We start from the raw sequence: 19816 nt of genomic DNA on the forward strand, positions 1-19816 counted from the left end.
ATTGATGATAAATCAATAAAATTTAAAAATCTTTATATCTCTGTGTTTAGATAGTACATCAATATTTGTAAAATTTTGTTTTTGTAAAAACGGATTTAGAACATTTTATCCTTGAAATATTGAAATATTTGTAAATAATCTTTAACTATAACACCGATACTTAGGAATATAATTTGCACCACTACAATAACAAATAACAGAAATAATAGATTTTTAAAGTTTCATTCAGATTTTCGTGACATTTGCTGAATCCACTGCTATAAGACTGATTGTATTCTTAACTCTTCAAGTTAAATTAGGGGGATTAGTGAAGAAAAGAAACAAGAGCAAATTCTAATGAACGGCTTAACGCGCAACTCAAAATAAAATGATTTAAATTTTAGCAACGATCATATGTGGCAGGTATGATTTAAAACTAAAAGAAATTTTCAAGAACACGAAGCTTAAGCCGGCAATAAACCATCAAACACAATGGATCTGGCTTAGTAGACAACATTCCATTAATGAATGGATGATTATTGATATCTGTATTATTTTTTTCTTAACTTCTAACTCTCTTCTTTTCGATGTGTAGTAGGTAGCACATATAGCCGGTATGTAGGAAGTACTTATGGACTTAAACGTAGTTACGCCCATGTATTAAATAGTATTAACAAGTATTTGTTCTTGTAATATATATAGCATTGATATAGAGTATTTGGTATTTCGTACTTACAACCTTAATAGAAAATATTTATATATTCCTCTCGCATGACTTTTTAAAAGTATAAAAGAGGGACACAACACCTCAGACCTTATCAATCACAACTCAACGTGAGATAATTAAAGAGCTCCAAATCTGATACCGCTATTTACATTTTCATTAACAATAATTTGAATAGAAATTAAATAATGGCTGAAGTATTCGAATCTAAGTTTTCAATTCGTTCTATATTATCGGACACAAAGTCCTCTTTGGAGATAGAAAGTAAAACTACGACGGAAGAATGGGCCATAAGTTCATGTGATATTACTTCTTCAGATGAAACATTATCGGATGAATCTACATTCACTATTGAGAAACCAGCGTATACATACAGTTCACTGATTGTTATGGCCATACGTAGCAGTCCTGATAAACGTTTAACATTGGGCGGGATATGTGAGTGGATAGCTAATAACTTTCCGTACTATCAAAATAACAGAAACAAGTGGCAGAATTGCATTCGGCACAATCTAAGCTTGAATAAATATTTTGTGCGAATACCTCGGGCGTTAGATGATCCAGGACGCGGTCACTATTGGGCAATAGATCCATCAGCGGAAGACGTAACTATTGGGGAAACCACTGGCCGCTTACGTCGGAATAATAATTCAACGTTAAATGATTCAAGAGCAATTTTACATTGCGGTGGTGGTTACTCGTACGGACATCCTTATCACCAAAGCAACACAATACCGTTTAACTCTCATTACTCTCCAAATGCTGTGTATTTTCCGACTCCAGAAGAAGTTCGTTTTGTACAAGAAGCTGTACTACAAAAACAACAAGCTTTAAACAACTTTCACCCCCAGCTCCGAACTGAAGACCAAATTGCAGTACAATATCAATTTCAAGTTCAACAAACACTTTCTACTGAGTGCGGGTGCAATCTCCAACAATGTACTATGTATGGGGGACTTCCAATGTAATATAATTCAAGGAAATAATTTTTTAATTTATTTATTTCATAAAGAAACTGTTAATTTGTACATAGTAATAATATGATATAAGATATTTTGGTAATTGTAATTGTTCAATGTATATAAATTTCATAATATATTAATAGATGTGAATGCTTAAGCAAATTTCTTCTGTTTTTTATTTAAAAAATGATTAATATTTTATTTGCATAAGGTAATTGGGAGGAAAGGTCTCTAAAGATCGAAGATCTATTGTACAAAAAAAGTTTCCTAATGAAAATGATAACGAGATACAACCAGATATTTAATTAGCGGCATATACCATATCGAATAAATTTTTACTTCAGACCTAAAAAATAAATAATACAATTAATTTGAAAATATTTATTAAGTAAATAATAAATATTTTAAAAATATCAATTTTATGTGTTTTTTACGTGGAATTCTTGTTACAAATTACAAAATTTCCAATACAAATAAATGGATTAATATTATGAATAGATAGTCAGTAAATAGATCAATTAAATAATAAAATAATAATTTATAATACTACACTATTCTGTATTATACTGTACTACAATATATGTTATAGAAAATTTTTTGTGTCAGAGACTTTGTGTGTTGAAACGAAGCAAAGTCCGTGTTTCAGTTTTGACTTAGTATTGTCGTCCATTGATATACATATTTCGGTATCATAAAAGTGCTTATTACAATATATTATATGATTCGAAATATTTTTAGTAGGTGGGAAGTACCAAACAACAAGTGTGAATCTTAAGAAATGTCGTTGTGGATTCGTTGGACCTGGTCTCTAAAAACATGAGAAGGTACAACATATAGAAAGAATTGTGCAAAAATATTATATATATCTTAGGTTGAAGTAATAATTTTTAAGTAAATTTTAGTAAAATACAAAATAAGTCTTGAGACTAGTTTGTTTTAGGCGATTTAAATTTAATCTGTTCTAGTAATCTTTTTAATTGATGATAAATCAATAAAATTTAAAAATCTTTATATCTCTGTGTTTAGATAGTATATCAATATTTGTAAAATTTTGTTTTTGTAAAAAACGGATTTAGAACATTTTATCCTTGAAATATTGAAATATTTGTAAATAATCTTTAACTATAACACCGATACTTAGGAATTTAATTTGCACCACTACAATAACAAATAACAGAAATAATATAATAAATTTTTAAAGTTTCATTCAGATTTTCGTGACATTTGCTGAGTAATTGTATTCATAACTCTTTAAGTTGAATTAGGGGGTTAGTGAAGAAAAGAAACAAGAGCAAATTCTAATGAACGGCTTAACGCGCAACTCAAAAATAAAATGATAAATTTTAGCAAACGCATCATATGTGCAGGTATGATTAAATGAAAAGAAATTTTTCAAGAACACGAAGCTTAAGCCGGCAATAAACCATCAAACACAATGGATCTGGCTTAGTAGACAACATTCCATTAATGAATGGATGATTATTGATATCTGTATTATTTTTTTCTTAACTTCTAACTCTCTTCTTTTCGATGTGTAGTAGGTAGCACATAAGCGGTATGTAGGAAGTACTTATGGACTTAAACGTAGTTACGCCCATGTATTAAATAGTATTAACTAGTATTTGTTCTTGTAATATATATAGCATTGATATAGAGTATTTGGTATTTCGTACTTACAACCTTAATAGAAAATATTTATATATTCCTCTCGCATGACTTTTTAAAAGTATAAAAGAGGGACACAACACCCAGACTTTATCAATCACAACTCAACGTGAGATAAGTAAAGAGCTCCAAATCTGATACGACTATTTACATTTTCATTAACAATAATTTGAATAGAAATTAAATAATGGCTGAAGTATTCGAATCTAACTTTTCAATTCGTTCTATATTATCGGACACAAAGTCCTCTTTGGAGATAGAGAGTAATACTTCGACGGAAGAATGGGCCATAAGTTCATGTGATATTACTTCTTCAGATGAAACATTATCGGATGAATCTACATTCACTAATGAGAAACCAGCGTATACATATAGTTCACTGATTGTTATGGCCATATGTAGCAGTCCTGATAAACGTTTAACATTGGGCGGGATATGTGAGTGGATAGCTAATAACTTTCCGTACTATCAAAATAACAGAAACAAGTGGCAGAATTGCATTCGGCACAATCTAAGCTTGAATAAATATTTTGTGCGAATACCTCGAGCGTTAGATGATCCAGGACGCGGTCACTATTGGGCAATAGATCCATCAGCGGAAGACGTAACTATTGGGGAAACCACTGGCCGCTTACGTCGGAATAATAATTCAACGTTAAATGATTCAAGAGCAATTTTACATTGCGGTGGTGGTTACTCGTACGGACATCCTTATCACCAAAGCAACACAATACCGTTTAACTCTCATTACTCTCCAAACGCTGTGTATTTTCCGACTCCAGATGAAGTTCGTTTTGTACAAGAAGCTGTACTACAAAAACAACATCAATTTCAAGTTCAACAAACACTTTCTGCTGAGTGTGGGTGCAATCTCCAACAATGTACTATGTATGGGGGACTTCCAATGTAATATAATTCAAGGAAATAATTTTTTAATTTATTTATTTCATAAAGAAACTGTTAATTTGTACATAGTAATAATATGATATAAGATATTTTGGTAATTGTAATTGTTCAATGTATATAAATTTCATAATATATTAATAGATGTGAATGCTTAAGCAAATTTTTTCTGTTTTTTATTTAAAAAATGATTAATATTTTATTTGCATAAGGTAATTGGGAAGATATTTCAAAAATTTGAAAATTAAGTAGTAATGTAATATTATTGAATTATTCTAATACTCTTTCATAAACTAAGAAAACATATTTATTAGATTGTCAAACTGAGAAGTTCTGGACAAAGTTGAATGGACCGATGTAGTTGGGGTATTGAGCTATGATATGAATCGAAAATTCAACAATGCTGATTATATATTTTATATATATTTCTCCATTGTGAATTTTTTTGGTATTAAAATTAAATTGAATTTATAAGTTTTGTAGATGATTTATTCATGAATTGAATTTTCCAACTTAAATAAACAGATATTATAAGAATTAAAACTTCATTTATGTGCTTTCACATTAGAAACTGGAGAAAATATGGTAGATATATTTATTTTTCATTAATTTATTTTCAGTCCAGCAGTAGATGCATCACACACACTCATAAATTATTTATTATTTATATAATATTTTTGAGTAAGTTTCTAGCTTTATATAATAACGAAAGATCGAAGATCTATTGTACAAAAAAAGTTTCCTAATGAAAATGATAACGAGATACAACCAGATATTTCATTAGCGGCATATACCATATCGAATAAATTTTTACTTCAGACCTAAAAAATAAATAATACAATTAATTTGAAAATATTTATTAAGTAAATAATAAATATTTTAAAAATATCAATTTTATGTTTTTTTTACGTGGAATTCTTGTTACAAATTACAAAATTTCCAATTCAAATAAATGGATTAATATTATGAATAGATAGTTAGTAAATAGATCAATTAAATAATAAAATAATAATTTACAATACTACACTATTCTGTATTATACTGTACTACAATATATGTTATAGAAAATTTTTTGTGTCAGAGACTTTATGTGTTGAAACGAAGCAAAGTCCGTGTTTCAGTTTTGACTTGGTATTGTCGTCCATTGATATACATATTTCGATATCATAAAAGTGCTTATTACAATATATTATATGATTCGAAATATTTTTAGTAGGTGGGAAGTACCAAACAACAAGTGTGAATCTTAAGAAATGTCGTTGTGGATTCGTTGGACCTGGTCTCTAAAAACATGAGAAGGTACAATATATAGAAAGAATTGTGCAAAAATATTATATATATCTTAGGTTGAAGTAATAATTTTTAAGTAAATTTTAGTAAAATACAAAATAAGTCTTGAGACTAGTTTGTTTTAGGCGATTTAAGTTTAATCTGTTCTAGTAATCTTTTTAATTGATGATAAATCAATAAAATTTAAAAATCTTTATATCTCTGTGTTTAGATAGTATATCAATATTTGTAAAATTTTGTTTTTGTAAAAAACGGATTTAGAACATTTTATCCTTGAAATATTGAAATATTTGTAAATAATCTTTAACTATAACACCGATACTTAGGAATATAATTTGCACCACTACAATAACAAATAACAGAAATAATATAATAAATTTTTAAAGTTTCATTCAGATTTTCGTGACATTTGCTGAGTAATTGTATTCATAACTCTTTAAGTTGAATTAGGGGGTTAGTGAAGAAAAGAAACAAGAGCAAATTCTAATGAACGGCTTAACGCGCAACTCAAAAATAAAATGATAAATTTTAGCAAACGCATCATATGTGCAGGTATGATTAAACGAAAAGAAATTTTTCAAGAACACGAAGCTTAAGCCGGCAATAAACCATCAAAAACAATGGATCTGGCTTAGTAGACAACATTCCATTAATGAATGGATGATTATTGATATCTGTATTATTTTTTTCTTAACTTCTAACTCTCTTCTTTTCGATGTGTAGTAGGTAGCACATATAGTCGGTATGTAGGAAGTACTTATGGACTTAAACGTAGTTACGCCCATGTATTAAATAGTATTAACTAGTATTTGTTCTTGTAATATATATAGCATTGATATAGAGTATTTGGTATTTCGTACTTACAACCTTAATAGAAAATATTTATATATTCCTCTCGCATGACTTTTTAAAAGTATAAAAGAGGGACACAACACCCAGACTTTATCAATCACAACTCAACGTGAGATAAGTAAAGAGCTCCAAATCTGATACGACTATTTACATTTTCATTAACAATAATTTGAATAGAAATTAAATAATGGCTGAAGTATTCGAATCTAACTTTTCAATTCGTTCTATATTATCGGACACAAAGTCCTCTTTGGAGATAGAGAGTAATACTTCGACGGAAGAATGGGCCATAAGTTCATGTGATATTACTTCTTCAGATGAAACATTATCGGATGAATCTACATTCACTAATGAGAAACCAGCGTATACATACAGTTCACTGATTGTTATGGCCATACGTAGCAGTCCTGATAAACGTTTAACATTGGGCGGGATATGTGAGTGGATAGCTAATAACTTTCCGTACTATCAAAATAACAGAAACAAGTGGCAGAATTGCATTCGGCACAATCTAAGCTTGAATAAATATTTTGTGCGAATACCTCGGGCGTTAGATGATCCAGGACGCGGTCACTATTGGGCAATAGATCCATCAGCGGAAGACGTAACTATTGGGGAAACCACTGGCCGCTTACGTCGGAATAATAATTCAACGTTAAATGATTCAAGAGCAATTTTACATTGCGGTGGTGGTTACTCGTACGGACATCCTTATCACCAAAGCAACACAATACCGTTTAACTCTCATTACTCTCATTACTCTCCAAACGCTGTGTATTTTCCGACTCCAGATGAAGTTCGTTTTGTACAAGAAGCTGTACTACAAAAACAACATCAATTTCAAGTTCAACAAACACTTTCTGCTGAGTGCGGGTGCAATCTCCAACAATGTACTATGTATGGGGGACTTCCAATGTAATATAATTCAAGGAAATAATTTTTTAATTTATTTATTTCATAAAGAAACTGTTAATTTGTACATAGTAATAATATGATATAAGATATTTTGGTAATTGTAATTGTTCAATGTATATAAATTTCATAATATATTAATAGATGTGAATGCTTAAGCAAATTTTTTCTGTTTTTTATTTAAAAAATGATTAATATTTTATTTGCATAAGGTAATTGGGAAGGAAGGTCTCTAAAGATCGAAGATCTATTGTACAAAAAAAGTTTCCTAATGAAAATGATAACGAGATACAACCAGATATTTCATTAGCGGCATATACCATATCGAATAAATTTTTACTTCAGACCTAAAAAATAAATAATACAATTAATTTGAAAATATTTATTAAGTAAATAATAAATATTTTAAAAATATCAATTTTATGTTTTTTTTACGTGGAATTCTTGTTACAAATTACAAAATTTCCAATTCAAATAAATGGATTAATATTATGAATAGATAGTCAGTAAATAGATCAATTAAATAATAAAATAATAATTTACAATACTACACTATTCTGTATTATACTGCACTACAATATATGTTATAGAAAATTTTTTGTGTCAGAGACTTTATGTGTTGAAACGAAGCAAAGTCCGTGTTTCAGTTTTGACTTGGTATTGTCGTCCATTGATATACATATTTCGATATCATAAAAGTGCTTATTACAATATATTATATGATTCGAAATATTTTTAGTAGGTGGGAAGTACCAAACAACAAGTGTGAATCTTAAGAAATGTCGTTGTGGATTCGTTGGACCTGGTCTCTAAAAACATGAGAAGGTACAACATATAGAAAGAATTGTGCAAAAATATTATATATATCTTAGGTTGAAGTAATAATTTTTAAGTAAATTTTAGTAAAATACAAAATAAGTCTTGAGACTAGTTTGTTTTAGGTGATTTAAGTTTAATCTGTTCTAGTAATCTTTTTAATTGATGATAAATCAATAAAATTTAAAAATCTTTATATCTCTGTGTTTAGATAGTATATCAATATTTGTAAAATTTTGTTTTTGTAAAAAACGGATTTAGAACATTTTATCCTTGAAATATTGAAATATTTGTAAATAATCTTTAACTATAACACCGATACCTAGGAATATAATTTGCACCACTACAATAACAAATAACAGAAATAATATAATAAATTTTTAAAGTTTCATTCAGATTTTCGTGACATTTGCTGAGTAATTGTATTCATAACTCTTTAAGTTGAATTAGGGGGTTAGTGAAGAAAAGAAACAAGAGCAAATTCTAATGAACGGCTTAACGCGCAACTCAAAAATAAAATGATAAATTTTAGCAAACGCATCATATGTGCAGGTATGATTAAACGAAAAGAAATTTTCAAGAACATGAAACTTAAGCCGGCAATAAACCATCAAAAACAATGGATCTGGCTTAGTAGACAACATTCCATTAATGAATGGATGATTATTGATATCTGTATTATTTTTTTCTTAACTTCTAACTCTCTTCTTTTCGATGTGTAGTAGGTAGCACATATAGTCGGTATGTAGGAAGTACTTATGGACTTAAACGTAGTTACGCCCATGTATTAAATAGTATTAACTAGTTCTTGTTCTTGTAATATATATATAGCATTGATATAGAGTATTTGGTATTTCGTACTTACAACCTTAATAGAAAATATTTATATATTCCTCTCGCATGACTTTTTAAAAGTATAAAAGAGGGACACAACACCCAGACTTTATCAATCACAACTCAACGTGAGATAAGTAAAGAGCTCCAAATCTGATACGACTATTTACATTTTCATTAACAATAATTTGAATAGAAATTAAATAATGGCTGAAGTATTCGAATCTAACTTTTCAATTCGTTCTATATTATCGGACACAAAGTCCTCTTTGGAGATAGAGAGTAATACTTCGACGGAAGAATGGGCCATAAGTTCATGTGATATTACTTCTTCAGATGAAACATTATCGGATGAATCTACATTCACTAATGAGAAACCAGCGTATACATATAGTTCACTGATTGTTATGGCCATACGTAGCAGTCCTGATAAACGTTTAACATTGGGCGGGATATGTGAGTGGATAGCTAATAACTTTCCGTACTATCAAAATAACAGAAACAAGTGGCAGAATTGCATTCGGCACAATCTAAGCTTGAATAAATATTTTGTGCGAATACCTCGGGCGTTAGATGATCCAGGACGCGGTCACTATTGGGCAATAGATCCATCAGCGGAAGACGTAACTATTGGGGAAACCACTGGCCGCTTACGTCGGAATAATAATTCAACGTTAAATGATTCAAGAGCAATTTTACATTGCGGTGGTGGTTACTCGTACGGACATCCTTATCACCAAAGCAACACAATACCGTATAACTCTCATTACTCTCCAAACGCTGTGTATTTTCCGACTCCAGAAGAAGTTCGTTTTGTACAAGAAGCTGTACTACAAAAACAACAAGCTTTAAACAACTTTCACCCCCAGCTCCCAACTGAAGACCGAATTGCAGTACAACATCAATTTCAAGTTCAACAAACACTTTCTGCTGAGTGCGGGTGCAATCTCCAACAATATACTATGTATGGGGGACTTCCAATGTAATATAATTCAAGGAAATAATTTTTTAATTTATTTATTTCATAAAGAAACTGTTAATTTGTACATAGTAATAATATGATATAAGATATTTTGGTAATTGTAATTGTTCAATGTATATAAATTTCATAATATATTAATAGATGTGAATGCTTAAGCAAATTTCTTCTGTTTTTTATTTAAAAAATGATTAATATTTTATTTGCATAAGTTAATTGGGAAGAAAGGTCTCTAAAGATCGAAGATCTATTGTACAAAAAAAGTTTTCTAATGAAAATGATAACGAGATACAACCAGATATTTAATTAGCGGCATATACCATATCGAATAAATTTTTACTTCAGACCTAAAAAATAAATAATACAATTAATTTGAAAATATTTATTAAGTAAATAATAAATATTTTAAAAATATCAATTTCATGTTTTTTTTACGTGGAATTCTTGTTACAAATTACAAAATTTCCAATACAAATAAATGGATTAATATTATGAATAGATAGTCAGTAAATAGATCAATTAAATAATAAAATAATAATTTACTATACTACACTATTCTGTACTACAATATACACTACAATATATGTTAAAGAAAATTTTTTGTGTCAGAGACTTTATGTGTTGAAACGAAGCAAAGTCCGTGTTTCAGTTTTGACTTGGTATTGTCGTCCATTGATATACATATTTCGATATCATAAAAGTGCTTATATTATATGATTCGAAATATTTTTAGTAGGTGGGAAGTACCAAACAACAAGTGTGAATCTTAAGAAATGTTGTTGTGGATTCGTTGGACCTGGTCTCTAAAAACATGAGAAGGTACAACATATAGAAAGAATTGTGCAAAAATATTATATATATCTTAGGTTGAAGTAATAATTTTTAAGTAAATTTTAGTAAAATACAAAATAAGTCTTGAGACTAGTTTGTTTTAGGCGATTTAAATTTAATCTGTTCTAGTAATCTTTTTAATTGATGATAAATCAATAAAATTTAAAAATCTTTATATCTCTGTGTTTAGATAGTATATCAATATTTGTAAAATTTTGTTTTTGTAAAAAACGGATTTAGAACATTTTATCCTTGAAATATTGAAATATTTGTAAATAATCTTTAACTATAACACCGATACTTAGGAATATAATTTGCACCACTACAATAACAAATAACAGAAATAATATAATAAATTTTTAAAGTTTCATTCAGATTTTCGTGACATTTGCTGAGTAATTGTATTCATAACTCTTTAAGTTGAATTAGGGGGTTAGTGAAGAAAAGAAACAAGAGCAAATTCTAATGAACGGCTTAACGCGCAACTCAAAAATAAAATGATAAATTTTAGCAAACGCATCATATGTGCAGGTATGATTAAACGAAAAGAAATTTTTCAAGAACATGAAACTTAAGCCGGCAATAAACCATCAAAAACAATGGATCTGGCTTAGTAGACAACATTCCATTAATGAATGGATGATTATTGATATCTGTATTATTTTTTTCTTAACTTCTAACTCTCTTCTTTTCGATGTGTAGTAGGTAGCACATATAGCCGGTATGTAGGAAGTACTTATGGACTTAAACGTAGTTACGCCCATGTATTATATAGTATTAACTAGTTCTTGTTCTTGTAATATATATATAGCATTGATATAGAGTATTTGGTATTTCGTACTTACAACCTTAATAGAAAATATTTATATATTCCTCTCGCATGACTTTTTAAAAGTATAAAAGAGGGACACAACACCCAGACTTTATCAATCACAACTCAACGTGAGATAAGTAAAGAGCTCCAAATCTGATACGACTATTTACATTTTCATTAACAATAATTTGAATAGAAATTAAATAATGGCTGAAGTATTCGAATCTAACTTTTCAATTCGTTCTATATTATCGGACACAAAGTCCTCGTTGGAGATAGAGAGTAATACTTCGACGGAAGAATGGGCCATAAGTTCATGTGATATTACTTCTTCAGATGAAACATTATCGGATGAATTTACATTCACTAATGAGAAACCAGCGTATACATACAGTTCACTGATTGTTATGGCCATACGTAGCAGTCCTGATAAACGTTTAACATTGGGCGGGATATGTGAGTGGATAGCTAATAACTTTCCGTACTATCAAAATAACAGAAACAAGTGGCAGAATTGCATTCGGCACAATCTAAGCTTGAATAAATATTTTGTGCGAACACCTCGGGCGTTAGATGATCCAGGACGCGGTCACTATTGGGCAATAGATCCATCAGCGGAAGACGTAACTATTGGGGAAACCACTGGCCGCTTACGTCGGAATAATAATTCAACGTTAAATGATTCAAGAGCAATTTTACATTGCGGTGGTGGTTACTCGTACGGACATCCTTATCACCAAAGCAACACAATACCGTATAACTCTCATTACTCTTCAAATGCTGTGTATTTTCCGACTCCAGAAGAAGTTCGTTTTGTACAAGAAGCTGTACTACAAAAACAACAAGCTTTAAACAACTTTCACCCCCAGCTCCCAACTGAAGACCGAATTGCAGTACAACATCAATTTCAAGTTCAACAAACACTTTCTGCTGAGTGCGGGTGCAATCTCCAACAATATACTATGTATGGGGGACTTCCAATGTAATATAATTCAAGGAAATAATTTTTTAATTTATTTATTTCATAAAGAAACTGTTAATTTGTACATAGTAATAATATGATATAAGATATTTTGGTAATTGTAATTGTTCAATGTATATAAATTTCATAATATATTAATAGATGTGAATGCTTAAGCAAATTTTTTCTGTTTTTTATTTAAAAAATGATTAATATTTTATTTGCATAAGGTAATTGGGAAGATATTTCAAAAATTTGAAAATTAAGTAGTAATGTAATATTATTGAATTATTCTAATACTCTTTCATAAACTAAGAAAACATATTTATTAGATTGTCAAACTGAAGTTCTGGACAAATGAATGGACCGATGTAGTTGGGGTATTGAGCTATGATATGAATCGAAAATTCAACAATGCTGATTATATATTTTATATATATTTCTCCATTGTGAATTTTTTTGGTATTAAAATTAAATTGAATTTATAAGTTTTGTAGATGATTTATTCATGAATTGAATTTTCCAACTTAAATAAACAGATATTATAAGAATTAAAACTTCATTTATGTGCTTTCACATTAGAAACTGGAGAAAATATGGTAGATATATTTATTTTTCATTAATTTATTTTCAGTCCAGCAGTAGATGCATCACACACACTCATAAATTATTTATTATTTATATAATATTTTTGAGTAAGTTTCTAGCTTTATATAATAACGAAAGATCGAAGATCTATTGTACAAAAAAAGTTTCCTAATGAAAATGATAACGAGATACAACCAGATATTTCATTAGCGGCATATACCATATCGAATAAATTTTTACTTCAGACCTAAAAAATAAATAATACAATTAATTTGAAAATATTTATTAAGTAAATAATAAATATTTTAAAAATATCAATTTTATGTTTTTTTTACGTGGAATTCTTGTTACAAATTACAAAATTTCCAATTCAAATAAATGGATTAATATTATGAATAGATAGTTAGTAAATAGATCAATTAAATAATAAAATAATAATTTACAATACTACACTATTCTGTATTATACTTTACTACAATATATGTTATAGAAAATTTTTTGTGTCAGAGACTTTATGTGTTGAAACGAAGCAAAGTCCGTGTTTCAGTTTTGACTTGGTATTGTCGTCCATTGATATACATATTTCGATATCATAAAAGTGCTTATTACAATATATTATATGATTCGAAATATTTTTAGTAGGTGGGAAGTACCAAACAACAAGTGTGAATCTTAAGAAATGTCGTTGTGGATTCGTTGGACCTGGTCTCTAAAAACATGAGAAGGTACAATATATAGAAAGAATTGTGCAAAAATATTATATATATCTTAGGTTGAAGTAATAATTTTTAAGTAAATTTTAGTAAAATACAAAATAAGTCTTGAGACTAGTTTGTTTTAGGCGATTTAAGTTTAATCTGTTCTAGTAATCTTTTTAATTAATGATAAATCAATAAAATTTAAAAATCTTTATATCTCTGTGTTTAGATAGTATATCAATATTTGTAAAATTTTGTTTTTGTAAAAAACGGATTTAGAACATTTTATCCTTGAAATATTGAAATATTTGTAAATAATCTTTAACTATAACACCGATACTTAGGAATATAATTTGCACCACTACAATAACAAATAACAGAAATAATATAATAAATTTTTAAAGTTTCATTCAGATTTTCGTGACATTTGCTGAGTAATTGTATTCATAACTCTTTAAGTTGAATTAGGGGGTTAGTGAAGAAAAGAAACAAGAGCAAATTCTAATGAACGGCTTAACGCGCAACTCAAAAATAAAATGATAAATTTTAGCAAACGCATCATATGTGCAGGTATGATTAAACGAAAAGAAATTTTTCAAGAACATGAAACTTAAGCCGGCAATAAACCATCAAAAACAATGGATCTGGCTTAGTAGACAACATTCCATTAATGAATGGATGATTATTGATATCTGTATTATTTTTTTCTTAACTTCTAACTCTCTTCTTTTCGATGTGTAGTAGGTAGCACATATAGCCGGTATGTAGGAAGTACTTATGGACTTAAACGTAGTTACGCCCATGTATTAAATAGTATTAACTAGTATTTGTTCTTGTAATATATATAGCATTGATATAGAGTATTTGGTATTTCGTACTTACAACCTTAATAGAAAATATTTATATATTCCTCTCGCATGACTTTTTAAAAGTATAAAAGAGGGACACAACACCCAGACTTTATCAATCACAACTCAACGTGAGATAAGTAAAGAGCTCCAAATCTGATACGACTATTTACATTTTCATTAACAATAATTTGAATAGAAATTAAATAATGGCTGAAGTATTCGAATCTAACTTTTCAATTCGTTCTATATTATCGGACACAAAGTCCTCTTTGGAGATAGAGAGTAATACTTCGACGGAAGAATGGGCCATAAGTTCATGTGATATTACTTCTTCAGATGAAACATTATCGGATGAATCTACATTCACTAATGAGAAACCAGCGTATACATATAGTTCACTGATTGTTATGGCCATACGTAGCAGTCCTGATAAACGTTTAACATTGGGCGGGATATGTGAGTGGATAGCTAATAACTTTCCGTACTATCAAAATAACAGAAACAAGTGGCAGAATTGCATTCGGCACAATCTAAGCTTGAATAAATATTTTGTGCGAATACCTCGGGCGTTAGATGATCCAGGACGCGGTCACTATTGGGCAATAGATCCATCAGCGGAAGACGTAACTATTGGGGAAACCACTGGCCGCTTACGTCGGAATAATAATTCAACGTTAAATGATTCAAGAGCAATTTTACATTGCGGTGGTGGTTACTCGTACGGACATCCTTATCACCAAAGCAACACAATACCGTATAACTCTCATTACTCTCATTACTCTCCAAACGCTGTGTATTTTCCGACTCCAGAAGAAGTTCGTTTTGTACAAGAAGCTGTACTACAAAAACAACAAGCTTTAAACAACTTTCACCCCCAGCTCCCAACTGAAGACCGAATTGCAGTACAACATCAATTTCAAGTTCAACAAACACTTTCTGCTGAGTGCGGGTGCAATCTCCAACAATATACTATGTATGGGGGACTTCCAATGTAATATAATTCAAGGAAATAATTTTTTAATTTATTTATTTCATAAAGAAACTGTTAATTTGTACATAGTAATAATATGATATAAGATATTTTGGTAATTGTAATTGTTCAATGTATATAAATTTCATAATATATTAATAGATGTGAATGCTTAAGCAAATTTTTTCTGTTTTTTATTTAAAAAATGATTAATATTTTATTTGCATAAGGTAATTGGGAAGAAAGGTCTCTAAAGATCGAAGATCTATTGTACAAAAAAAGTTTCCTAATGAAAATGATAACGAGATACAACCAGATATTTCATTAGCGGCATATACCATATCGAATAAATTTTTACTTCAGACCTAAAAAATAAATAATACAATTAATTTGAAAATATTTATTAAGTAAATAATAAATATTTTAAAAATATCAATTTTATGTTTTTTTACGTGGAATTCTTGTTACAAATTACAAAATTTCCAATACAAATAAATGGATTAATATTATGAATAGATAGTCAGTAAATAGATCAATTAAATAATAAAATAATAATTTACAATACTACACTATTCTGTATTATACTGCACTACAATATATGTTATAGAAAATTTTTTGTGTCAGAGACTTTATGTGTTGAAACGAAGCAAAGTCCGTGTTTCAGTTTTGACTTGGTATTGTCGTCCATTGATATACATATTTCGATATCATAAAAGTGCTTATTACAATATATTATATGATTCGAAATATTTTTAGTAGGTGGGAAGTACCAAACAACAAGTGTGAATCTTAAGAAATGTCGTTGTGGATTCGTTGGACCTGGTCTCTAAAAACATGAGAAGGTACAACATATAGAAAGAATTGTGCAAAAATATTATATATATCTTAGGTTGAAGTAATAATTTTTAAGTAAATTTTAGTAAAATACAAAATAAGTCTTGAGACTAGTTTGTTTTAGGCGATTTAAGTTTAATCTGTTCTAGTAATCTTTTTAATTGATGATAAATCAATAAAATTTAAAAATCTTTATATCTCTGTGTTTAGATAGTATATCAATATTTGTAAAATTTTGTTTTTGTAAAAAACGGATTTAGAACATTTTATCCTTGAAATATTGAAATATTTGTAAATAATCTTTAACTATAACACCGATACTTAGGAATATAATTTGCACCACTACAATAACAAATAACAGAAATAATATAATAAATTTTTAAAGTTTCATTCAGATTTTCGTGACATTTGCTGAGTAATTGTATTCATAACTCTTTAAGTTGAATTAGGGGGTTAGTGAAGAAAAGAAACAAGAGCAAATTCTAATGAACGGCTTAACGCGCAACTCAAAAATAAAATGATAAATTTTAGCAAACGCATCATATGTGCAGGTATGATTAAACGAAAAGAAATTTTTCAAGAACATGAAACTTAAGCCGGCAATAAACCATCAAAAACAATGGATCTGGCTTAGTAGACAACATTCCATTAATGAATGGATGATTATTGATATCTGTATTATTTTTTTCTTAACTTCTAACTCTCTTCTTTTCGATGTGTAGTAGGTAGCACATATAGTCGGTATGTAGGAAGTACTTATGGACTTAAACGTAGTTACGCCCATGTATTAAATAGTATTAACTAGTTCTTGTTCTTGTAATATATATATAGCATTGATATAGAGTATTTGGTATTTCGTACTTACAACCTTAATAGAAAATATTTATATATTCCTCTCGCATGACTTTTTAAAAGTATAAAAGAGGGACACAACACCCAGACTTTATCAATCACAACTCAACGTGAGATAAGTAAAGAGCTCCAAATCTGATACGACTATTTACATTTTCATTAACAATAATTTGAATAGAAATTAAATAATGGCTGAAGTATTCGAATCTAACTTTTCAATTCGTTCCATATTATCGGACACAAAGTCCTCTTTGGAGATAGAGAGTAATACTTCGACGGAAGAATGGGCCATAAGTTCATGTGATATTACTTCTTCAGATGAAACATTATCGGATGAATCTACATTCACTAATGAGAAACCAGCGTATACATACAGTTCACTGATTGTTATGGCCATACGTAGCAGTCCTGATAAACGTTTAACATTGGGCGGGATATGTGAGTGGATAGCTAATAACTTTCCGTACTATCAAAATAACAGAAACAAGTGGCAGAATTGCATTCGGCACAATCTAAGCTTGAATAAATATTTTGTGCGAATACCTCGGGCGTTAGATGATCCAGGACGCGGTCACTATTGGGCAATAGATCCATCAGCGGAAGACGTAACTATTGGGGAAACCACTGGCCGCTTACGTCGGAATAATAATTCAACGTTAAATGATTCAAGAGCAATTTTACATTGCGGTGGTGGTTACTCGTACGGACATCCTTATCACCAAAGCAACACAATACCGTTTAACTCTCATTACTCTCATTACTCTCCAAACGCTGTGTATTTTCCGACTCCAGATGAAGTTCGTTTTGTACAAGAAGCTGTACTACAAAAACAACATCAATTTCAAGTTCAACAAACACTTTCTGCTGAGTGCGGGTGCAATCTCCAACAATATACTATGTATGGGGGACTTCCAATGTAATATAATTCAAGGAAATAATTTTTTAATTTATTTATTTCATAAAGAAACTGTTAATTTGTACATAGTAATAATATGATATAAGATATTTTGGTAATTGTAATTGTTCAATGTATATAAATTTCATAATATATTAATAGATGTGAATGCTTAAGCAAATTTTTTCTGTTTTTTATTTAAAAAATGATTAATATTTTATTTGCATAAGGTAATTGGGAAGAAAGGTCTCTAAAGATCGAAGATCTATTGTACAAAAAAAGTTTCCTAATGAAAATGATAACGAGATACAACCAGATATTTCATTAGCGGCATATACCATATCGAATAAATTTTTACTTCAGACCTAAAAAATAAATAATACAATTAATTTGAAAATATTTATTAAGTAAATAATAAATATTTTAAAAATATCAATTTTATGTTTTTTTTACGTGGAATTCTTGTTACAAATTACAAAATTTCCAATTCAAATAAATGGATTAATATTATGAATAGATAGTTAGTAAATAGATCAATTAAATAATAAAATAATAATTTACTATACTACACTATTCTGTATTATACTGCACTACAATATATGTTATAGAAAATTTTTTGTGTCAGAGACTTTATGTGTTGAAACGAAGCAAAGTCCGTGTTTCAGTTTTGACTTGGTATTGTCGTCCATTGATATACATATTTCGATATCATAAAAGTGCTTATTACAATATATTATATGATTCGAAATATTTTTAGTAGGTGGGAAGTACCAAACAACAAGTGTGAATCTTAAGAAATGTCGTTGTGGATTCGTTGGACCTGGTCTCTAAAAACATGAGAAGGTACAATATATAGAAAGAATTGTGCAAAAATATTATATATATCTTAGGTTGAAGTAATAATTTTTAAGTAAATTTTAGTAAAATACAAAATAAGTCTTGAGACTAGTTTGTTTTAGGCGATTTAAATTTAATCTGTTCTAGTAATCTTTTTAATTGATGATAAATCAATAAAATTTAAAAATCTTTATATCTCTGTGTTTAGATAGTATATCAATATTTGTAAAATTTTGTTTTTGTAAAAAACGGATTTAGAACATTTTATCCTTGAAATATTGAAATATTTGTAAATAATCTTTAACTATAACACCGATACTTAGGAATATAATTTGCACCACTACAATAACAAATAACAGAAATAATATAATAAATTTTTAAAGTTTCATTCAGATTTTCGTGACATTTGCTGAGTAATTGTATTCATAACTCTTTAAGTTGAATTAGGGGGTTAGTGAAGAAAAGAAACAAGAGCAAATTCTAATGAACGGCTTAACGCGCAACTCAAAAATAAAATGATAAATTTTAGCAAACGCATCATATGTGCAGGTATGATTAAACGAAAAGAAATTTTTCAAGAACATGAAACTTAAGCCGGCAATAAACCATCAAAAACAATGGATCTGGCTTAGTAGACAACATTCCATTAATGAATGGATGATTATTGATATCTGTATTATTTTTTTCTTAACTTCTAACTCTCTTCTTTTCGATGTGTAGTAGGTAGCACATATAGTCGGTATGTAGGAAGTACTTATGGACTTAAACG

General features: G+C 29.0%; 7 protein-coding genes across 7 annotated transcripts; all 7 read left to right on the top strand.

Moving 5' to 3' along the window:
• Positions 1-891: 891 nt before the first annotated feature.
• LOC119667651 (fork head domain transcription factor slp1-like) lies at positions 892-1671 on the top strand. Its single transcript, XM_038076957.1, has one exon. The coding sequence runs from the start codon at positions 892-894 to the stop codon at positions 1669-1671; it is 780 nt and encodes a 259-aa protein (XP_037932885.1).
• Positions 1672-3517: 1846 nt separating this feature from the next.
• On the top strand, positions 3518-4240 carry LOC119667652 (fork head domain transcription factor slp1-like). The gene has a single exon (XM_038076958.1). It carries the CDS (start codon positions 3518-3520, stop codon positions 4238-4240), a length of 723 nt encoding a protein of 240 aa, XP_037932886.1.
• A 2322-nt stretch (positions 4241-6562) lies between these two features.
• Positions 6563-7294, top strand: LOC119667653 (fork head domain transcription factor slp1-like). Its single transcript, XM_038076959.1, has one exon. It carries the CDS (start codon positions 6563-6565, stop codon positions 7292-7294), a length of 732 nt encoding a protein of 243 aa, XP_037932887.1.
• A 1849-nt stretch (positions 7295-9143) lies between these two features.
• On the top strand, positions 9144-9923 carry LOC119667654 (fork head domain transcription factor slp1-like). Its single transcript, XM_038076961.1, has one exon. It carries the CDS (start codon positions 9144-9146, stop codon positions 9921-9923), a length of 780 nt encoding a protein of 259 aa, XP_037932889.1.
• A 1844-nt stretch (positions 9924-11767) lies between these two features.
• LOC119667655 (fork head domain transcription factor slp1-like) lies at positions 11768-12547 on the top strand. The gene has a single exon (XM_038076962.1). The coding sequence runs from the start codon at positions 11768-11770 to the stop codon at positions 12545-12547; it is 780 nt and encodes a 259-aa protein (XP_037932890.1).
• Positions 12548-14865: 2318 nt separating this feature from the next.
• LOC119667656 (fork head domain transcription factor slp1-like) lies at positions 14866-15654 on the top strand. Its single transcript, XM_038076963.1, has one exon. The coding sequence runs from the start codon at positions 14866-14868 to the stop codon at positions 15652-15654; it is 789 nt and encodes a 262-aa protein (XP_037932891.1).
• A 1849-nt stretch (positions 15655-17503) lies between these two features.
• On the top strand, positions 17504-18235 carry LOC119667657 (fork head domain transcription factor slp1-like). Its single transcript, XM_038076964.1, has one exon. The coding sequence runs from the start codon at positions 17504-17506 to the stop codon at positions 18233-18235; it is 732 nt and encodes a 243-aa protein (XP_037932892.1).
• The last annotated feature ends 1581 nt before the right edge of the window (positions 18236-19816 follow it).

This window comes from Teleopsis dalmanni, chromosome 1 (genome assembly GCF_002237135.1).
Source record: "Teleopsis dalmanni isolate 2A chromosome 1, ASM223713v2, whole genome shotgun sequence".
Lineage (NCBI taxonomy): Eukaryota > Metazoa > Arthropoda > Insecta > Diptera > Diopsidae > Teleopsis > Teleopsis dalmanni.

Bases quoted from the DNA above. Each gene is read 5' to 3' on its own strand.
- LOC119667651 (XM_038076957.1), top strand. From the start codon at position 892: ATGGCTGAAGTATTCGAATCTAAGTTTTCAATTCGTTCTATATTATCG.
- LOC119667652 (XM_038076958.1), top strand. From the start codon at position 3,518: ATGGCTGAAGTATTCGAATCTAACTTTTCAATTCGTTCTATATTATCG.
- LOC119667653 (XM_038076959.1), top strand. From the start codon at position 6,563: ATGGCTGAAGTATTCGAATCTAACTTTTCAATTCGTTCTATATTATCG.
- LOC119667654 (XM_038076961.1), top strand. From the start codon at position 9,144: ATGGCTGAAGTATTCGAATCTAACTTTTCAATTCGTTCTATATTATCG.
- LOC119667655 (XM_038076962.1), top strand. From the start codon at position 11,768: ATGGCTGAAGTATTCGAATCTAACTTTTCAATTCGTTCTATATTATCG.
- LOC119667656 (XM_038076963.1), top strand. From the start codon at position 14,866: ATGGCTGAAGTATTCGAATCTAACTTTTCAATTCGTTCTATATTATCG.
- LOC119667657 (XM_038076964.1), top strand. From the start codon at position 17,504: ATGGCTGAAGTATTCGAATCTAACTTTTCAATTCGTTCCATATTATCG.